Source organism: Meleagris gallopavo, chromosome 19 (assembly GCF_905368555.1).
Source record: "Meleagris gallopavo chromosome 19, MGAL_WU_HG_1.1, whole genome shotgun sequence".
Classification (NCBI taxonomy): domain Eukaryota; kingdom Metazoa; phylum Chordata; class Aves; order Galliformes; family Phasianidae; genus Meleagris; species Meleagris gallopavo.
In genome coordinates this window covers 6,562,428-6,569,913 of record NC_139422.1, presented here as the reverse complement: position 1 = coordinate 6,569,913, position 7,486 = coordinate 6,562,428, and the positions used below count along the sequence as shown (strand labels likewise).

Genomic DNA, 7,486 nt, shown 5'->3' with positions numbered 1-7,486 from the left:
CTGGTGAAGTTCTGGTGAGTTCTGCACAGGTGAGTTCTAGTTTCTCTGGCCTTGGGCTTCACGGTGGTCACGTGGCTTTAAGTGTTTCTCTCCGCGTTTTTAAGACTATTTTCAGTGTTTGTTCTGCCTGAGCAGAAATTCTTATCCAAAAGTAGAGTGCCTGCAATGTCTCTCTTTTTCTCCTAGTTCTCTGCTTGCATTACATTTGTAAGACCACAGCTATCTATGAACTTTCCTTTCATTCCCCACCGAACAAATCTGCTTGTGCTCGCTGAACATTGGAAAATTACTAAGTGGAAACAGATGAAGGGTAAATACCCTTTGATACAGCTGCCAAGGTGCTGTGTACCAGAGCTGCATGCAGGGAAGGATGTCGGTATGGGACAAGGTTGCGAGCATCCATGGTGTTGTAAAGTTGGGAATAGCTCCAGGCACAAATCCTGGGTGACAAATCCTGATCCTCTTCTTAATTCCTTGGTTCAGAGCTGTAGCTCACAGCCTAGCTTGGTCTTTGTGAAGCAGAGACTTGTGGCCATAAACCAGTGTAGAATAACCTCCTTGCATTTATTATTATTATTATTATTATTATTATTGTTAACTGGGCAACATTTCTCTAAGATATTTGTGTGCATATATTATAACCATAATTATCTATTAGATGTTTATTATTAGTGTGGATGATTAGCATCTGGCAATATGAGGTACAGATCAGGATTGGGTCTGTCTGATAGGGATCATGCAAGGCACAAGGAAAAATAAACCTTGAGCCAATGATGCACTGATGCATCATTAACTGAACCACTGCTGTCAGGGGAACGTGCTTTGCTGAGAGACTAGATGCTGCTTCCTGCCTAACTGTAATGTTAGGGAGTAAACCGTAATGACAAAGACATTCAGAAGCCAAAATCCCTCAGTTGCAAGCAAGCCTTTAATGAACTTGGTCTGTCTTTCAAAGGTGGTTTTGCTTGGGTTTTCAGTAGCTCCACAGTCTAGGATGTGCTGGCAACCTTTGGCAGATTTAGATAGACCGAATTCCAGTAGTTCACATATGAGGTTCTCAGATTCTGTTTCACTGAATTATAGTTTATTTTATTGTTGATTTCCAGGTAGTAACCACCCTCAGTGGTGTAGGGTGGCCAGGTAACAGGCACTTTGGAATTCCCACTGTTGGGGTCACTGGGGAAAAAAAGAAATAGGAGTTTAGTCTTATCATGGTAGATTTGTGTTCTCTGCAGATCTTATCTGTGCTCAAGTGAGGCTTTAAGTGAGTGCAAGGAGGGAGTTTCAAATTTAGACAAGTGATAGCTAGGTGCCTGCTAGGAGCAACCTGCCAACCTGCGTTCTCCCCCTTTGGTTCCCACTAGCACTGGCCCTGGCTGCACACAGCAAACTGAACTCCTCCCCAACTCCACGGTTCAGAAAGAAATGCCATCAGAAAGTTTAAGCAGAGATCACAAGTTCTGAAAATGCTTCTGCTGTTCCCAGGTGTTCTTTGGATGAAGAAGGCTCAGAGCAAACTCTATCACTGGGAGACATAGAGCCAGGTTTGCAAAAGTACAGAGGGCACCTTGCTTTTGAGAATTGCTTCTGAGAAGTTAATAGACAAAAGCAACAGGTTGAAGTGCTGTAGCAAGCCCCAGAGGTGGAACCAGAATCACTTACCCAGTCCTGGCAAAATTGGTCCAATAAGCAATCATGGCAGATGAGACTGTCCTGTGCTTGGGCAGGTAGCCTAGAGGGGTGGCAAAGGGTTTCCCAAACACGTACTGCAAGTCATCAGCGTGGTCTGCCCCTACCCAGCTTGGATATATGGGCATTCGAGATGGCTGGGAGAACAAATAGCTGTATGTCTTGCCACTCCTGGGGAAATAAAATAGCAACTGTGAGTGGAGAGCAGGAAAAGGAGTGTGGATTCATAACTATGCTCCAAACACTGGCGGAACCCTTCATGCTGGAAGTAGCATTTTGGTTCCCAAACAAGTTCTGAGCCCCTACCAATGCTGTGCTCCTCACCGGGCATTCTTATGGTGCAGGTTTAGTGTCCACTGCGTGGGAATCAGGAAAATGTAGTCAGTAGTCAGGTCCACCACTGTTTTCTTCATGACTTGTTGCTCTGGGTTATCACCCCACGACTGCGTGTAGAGATCGTACGTCAGGTTGGCTCCTCTCTCACCCCTATCTGCAGTAAATCCTTTGACCAAGTTAAAGAATTCACTCCTGAAAAGACAAGAGGTATGAACTAATTGAGGATCAGCAGCTTGAAGAGGAGCATAGAAGTTGTCCCAACTCCCTTTGATGTTCACGTCCAACCCCTGTGGTTGGCAACTGTTTGGTGAAGTAAAAGCCAGGCACTTCAATCCAGGTCTTAGATGGAGAGAAGGTGATCCACAACTTTCTCAGCAGAACCGCTTGGGTTCCAAATGGGCCATAAGCTCTTTTAGTCCTGAAAGAGGGGTCTTATGGGCCAGGCACCCAGCAGTTCTGCATGAACGTGCTCCACACAGAGAGCATCAGGGATGCCAAGCTTGTCTCTACTGCTGAGTTCAGGGGTACCTTAAAGATATTTGGGAAGGCTTCCCCACTAAACTAGATCTTTTTCTTGAAGGCTCTGGGCTTGGCAACACATGCCTTGGGCACCCCAACTTGGAGTGACATCCTGTGCTGAAGATAGTGCCCCTTCCAGTCCTTGGTGTTTGGGAATATGTTAAAGTTCCTCTTGATAAGGGTTTTAGGAATGACCTCTTACACGGTGATTTTCTCTAATGGACGGTTGATAGCAGGTAAATCAATGCCAGCAAAGAAATGTCCATCCATGTTATTGACCCCAGCAATGTAGTCAATGTCAGCAGCATTGGCAAAGAGGTTCTCTGGCATGTCAGGGAGGAAGTCTCCATCAACAACAGGAGTGATGGAGAGTGTATGAACCAGGGGACCTGCAGCAGGAAGCAAATACAGAATCTGTTAGGAGCATGGAAAAAGCAGATGTGTGGCCTGGCATATCTTACTGCTTAAGGAAAAAAAAAAATAGAAGGATGTTGTCAGTTTGTTGCTGTCTCTAAGCTATATTCTGGAATTCCTCTTGCTGCTTTCATGAAACATTGCAAAAGAGAAAGCTACTTGTTCTGGAGCCAAGGCACAACCCCTAGACAATTGATCTGCCACCACTGCCGTTGCACAACCAACAGCATTCACTCAGCACTGTGTGCACCTGTCTGTGGAAGAGTGACTGCAAAATCTGTCATTGTTGTCCCCTTACTGAATGACACAAGCACTGCTTAAATACTTCTGGCAATCACCCCAGTACCCCTTTGAAGGCTTAGTGAACCTTTTGTGCATGGAGGACACAGCATAGGCTGGGGGACGTACCAGGCAGGGAGATCAGTTCCATGTGGAAGGCCAGTGTCAGGGCTTTGGGGTCAGTGGCACGGATGCAGTTGGCCAAGACTGTGGTGTTATCTGTGGGGCAGCCCACTTGCTCTCCAACCTGCAGAAGAAGAGAGAGACAAAGCTCATGGCATTACTCTCTGAAGCCAGGCTGCATTCCCAGCTTCCCAGAGGAGAGCTTGGTTTTAATCTCAAAGATTCGTGTTTCCAAAGCTTTGTGTTCGGCAGCATGGCTCCTGCTAAATCCCATACTTGCTATGCTCTTTTCTATGAAATCTCTTTTCTTTTCTTTTTTTTTTTTTTGTACCCTCAAGTAAGACTTCAGCTTTAGGATTGCTGCCTGGAGTGACACAGCCACGATCCAGCCAGCCTAGGTAGGTGTTCAGGCCACTAAAACTGTCCCATGTACCAGCCTCCCTCCATGTGTTGGGGTCCCTCTGCAGAGGAGCACGTTACCTTTTTAGCCCAGGTGAGTGGGTCATTTTGTATGGCCCAGCTGCACAAACTGACACCACTTTGGCTGATGGCTCTTTTGAACAGACCTGCATTCTTTGGGGACAGCATCTGCAGCACAAAATAGCACAAAATAGAGAGCTTCATTCATGAAAACATGAAGAAACAATTACATGCCAGAGCTGGCCAATCCCCCTCACAATTTGTACACAAGGTGCAGGGAAGGAGCCAGCTCTTGTTATACTTAAGACTCAGTAGTTGAAGTTGGGCAGGTAGCCTAGAGGGGCAGCAAAGGGTTTCCCAAACACGTACTGCAAGTCATCAGTGTGGTCTGCCCCTACCCAGCTTGGATAAATGGGCATTCGAGAGTAAAAAGGTGGTATGGTGAGAAGGAGAGAAGAGGAGGGCGGCAAGGGGACATGGCATGCATGGAGGAAAGCATCAGAGTGCCAAGGGGGCTGTTTTGCCCATTTGCAGAAATGAGAAGCAGCTACAGTGTGGTCTAACAAGGACAACAGACCTGCAGGGAGACACTAGCACCACCAGCTGACTCCCCAAAAATGGTGATGTTGTCTGGGTCCCCTCCAAAGGCCTTGATATTCCTCTTCACCCAGGCAATAGCCATGTGCTGGTCCTTCAGCCCATAGTTCCCTGAGCAACAGAGGGTACCCACCATTCAGTCAGGGCACAGCCAAAGATGGGGAGCTGGCAGGGTCCCCTAAGAGGGAGCAGCTGTGGTACCTGGCATGTTTTCGTCTCCAGTGCTGAGGAAGCCCAGGGGCCCCACACGATAGTTGAGGGTCACCACAATCACGTTGCCCCGCACAGCAATCTCCTCACCATCATAGAGGTAGTTGTCAAGGAAGTTGGCTCCTTGACTCCCTCCAAAAAGGAAGGCACCGCCGTAGATCCAGACCATGACTGGCAAGTTGGTGGAGACTAGGAGGTGAGGAGGAAAAGCATTATGAACCACTACACAGCCAGAAGGTGCTGCCTACTTCCATGCCCATTCACTGAGCACTGCTCCACTTGGGCGTGGACCTACTGGGGCTGACACAAATGCCCCTGTCATCTTCATTGTCATCTTACCCCAACGCAGGAAAAGCATTCCCAGGACAACAAACCTGTATGGGCTTTTCCTATTGGGTGACATCCCAAGCAAATTATTTTCTTTCCTTGACAAGAAAAGAACTTTTGTATCTCTACTAGAGTGTAGGACAGTCATTTGTCCAGAAAGGGTTGTCTCCAATTCAAGGACATGATAGCTCATGGCCAAGAAAATCTCTGCTCTGTAGAAGAGTCTGCAACTCCCAGTGGGATGCAGCTGAGGAACGGTGGCTGAAATCTCTCCTACCCTTCCCACTGAAAACCAGTACTTCTGTGCTTGCTCATTATGGAAATGTAGCTGTTGAGGGATGCTCCAAAGCAGTTTATCCATAGAAGGCAACTGAGAATCTCCTCCTCAGGTCTCTGCCAAACACATACCCTCTCTCCTCCCTTGAGGGACCCAGATGTTCAGATAGAGACAGTCCTCTTTCCCACGGACATCAGTTTGTGCAAGCGTCAACTGCATGCAGCGATTTTTAAATTTTTTTGCTTTCAGCGTTCCTGAGAGAAGAAAGGAAATACAACATGTCCTGGTTAGAGGTGTCAGCTTTTGGTTGTAGGCTCTGTCCACCCATCTTCCCCTCTGTAAGTCCGGCAGAGGCAGCAAAGCCTTCCCATCCACTGTTACTGAGGGAGTGGGACCCTTTCCTGCGTGAGCTAGCTCCTGCCAGCAATGGACTAAAGAGAGAGAAGTTAAAATAAACCCAAAGCTCGATCTTACCTTCCCAGCCAGGATGAGGTTGGGGGTCTTGCAGTGTCTTTGGAGGGGCAGCAAAAGGGATTCCTCTGAAGATATCCACATAGCTCCCAAAGAGTCCCCGTCGTTTACTCTCGCCTTCCACAAAACCTCCCTCGGTGAGCACCACACCCAGCTAAACGTGGGACCATTGAGAAGAAAATAAATCCCTTGCAATCCTTCACGACTGAGGCTTCTCGTGTTGCCAGCACCCACACCTTCCCCTGGCTGGAGGATCCCCCAACACAAAGCGACTCGCAGTCCCCTCTCCCCAGCCATCCCTGGGATTCCTTGTGGGAAGCCCACAGGTAGCTGCTGCTAGAGATGTGCCCACACCAATGTCCTTCATGTTGCCCTTTGGAGCAGACAGCCAGCAGCACTTTCTCTGCTCTTCCATATGTACGTGGTAGATTGTGAGAACCTACAGCCTTAAGATTTAAGCCAAGCCAGATCTGATAAAGAACTGTGCAGGGCACTTTTGTGAAGACACCAGTGAGAGCCTTTTCAAGAACAACACCCTGCCTTTGCTGTCACTGTTTGCAGGCCTTTTTCATGGGCTTCAGAGCAGACACTGGAGAAATTTGCTCATTCGGGCAAGAAACAGGCAAAAAGTCTTATGAAGCTGTAAGAAATGCCTATGTACTTACAGTTGCAGCCTGTGCCACCCCGAGGCAGCAGCACAAGGCAAAGCTCAGAATCGCCCAGCGAGCCATGGTGTGCACCTGAGGAGCCTGCCTCCAAACACAGGCCAACGTGTGTATATATAGGTAGCAGTGCCATTACACAGTTTTTGCTCTGAGTTGTGCTGCATAAGTCCTTGTACATAAATAGGCCAAGGCTAAACCTTGGCTGAGGCAGGCTGGTGTCACAGTGTGGGAGCCCTGCAGGTGTTGCTCCTATGGGACGAAGGCCACCCACGTGTAAGGAAATATCTCAATCTGACAAAACTCAGATAGTGAAAGAAAATCGAACACAATGGCCTGGATTTGGAATCCTGGTGTAATTCAACAGGCCACACCACACTAACAGTATTATACATAGAACTTCACAATCACAAAACCTACGGAGGAGCCAGCAAGTAGGACTGCAGCCGTCTTCTGGGAAGTCAAAGAAAAGGGCTGCATGCAGTCTTCTTCTACACAGCACACCAGGGCTGAGTGCCCAGCTCAGCTCAGGAATGTGGCACGTACTTTTCTCAGCTTTTCCTCCACCTTCCTATCCACAGGATTGGTGCACACTTTCTTCCAGGTCTGTACAACAGCATCCAGTGGTTTGCTTGGGACTTCTTCATCATCAAAGTTCACAAAGATGGCGTTGCTGGGGCAGAGGACTGGGTTTGCTTTCTGCCTATGGCACACACAGGCATGTGGATTTCATGGGAACATGCAAAAATGAAGTTTGTTTTCCAGATGACTGATGAGCAAGAATCAAGCTGTATGAGCAGTGGGCTTTACTTCGGTCTCAGCTCCTCGTGGATTTTGGAATCACGTACTTGTAACCTGTAACTTAAAGACTTTTGTGATACCACCAAGGAAGGGAAATTCCAGTTAAAAAAAACAACACCATCAAAATAGCCAAACTACCTCTAGTTGTCTGATGAAAGAGTTACCCTGTACTACCAGAGAGAAACCCCCCAGGCAATTGATTGCTGATTTATACGAGATGGATTTGTCACACAAAAGGCTGCACGCTGCTGTTTTGTTGCTCCACTGTAACTCCTGAAGTTCAGAAGAGGACAGGGACAATGTAAGATGGAAATGCAGTTTTTAAGATTTTTTTTTTTTTTCCACTAAATGCTAATAAAAG

The 7,486-nt window shown here is 47.5% G+C and overlaps 1 protein-coding gene across 1 annotated transcript; it reads right to left on the bottom strand.

The window, feature by feature from the left end:
• Positions 1-963: 963 nt before the first annotated feature.
• On the bottom strand, positions 964-7,053 carry CEL (carboxyl ester lipase; the record flags this gene model as incomplete). The annotated part of the gene is made up of 11 exons (XM_085239183.1): positions 964-1,176; positions 1,663-1,860; positions 2,014-2,217; positions 2,747-2,933; positions 3,367-3,484; positions 3,841-3,948; positions 4,358-4,488; positions 4,579-4,776; positions 5,323-5,445; positions 5,666-5,816; positions 6,871-7,053. Coding segments are annotated over 11 exons (1,788 nt in total), but the record flags the coding sequence as incomplete, so codon positions are not given.
• Positions 7,054-7,486: the final 433 nt, after the last annotated feature.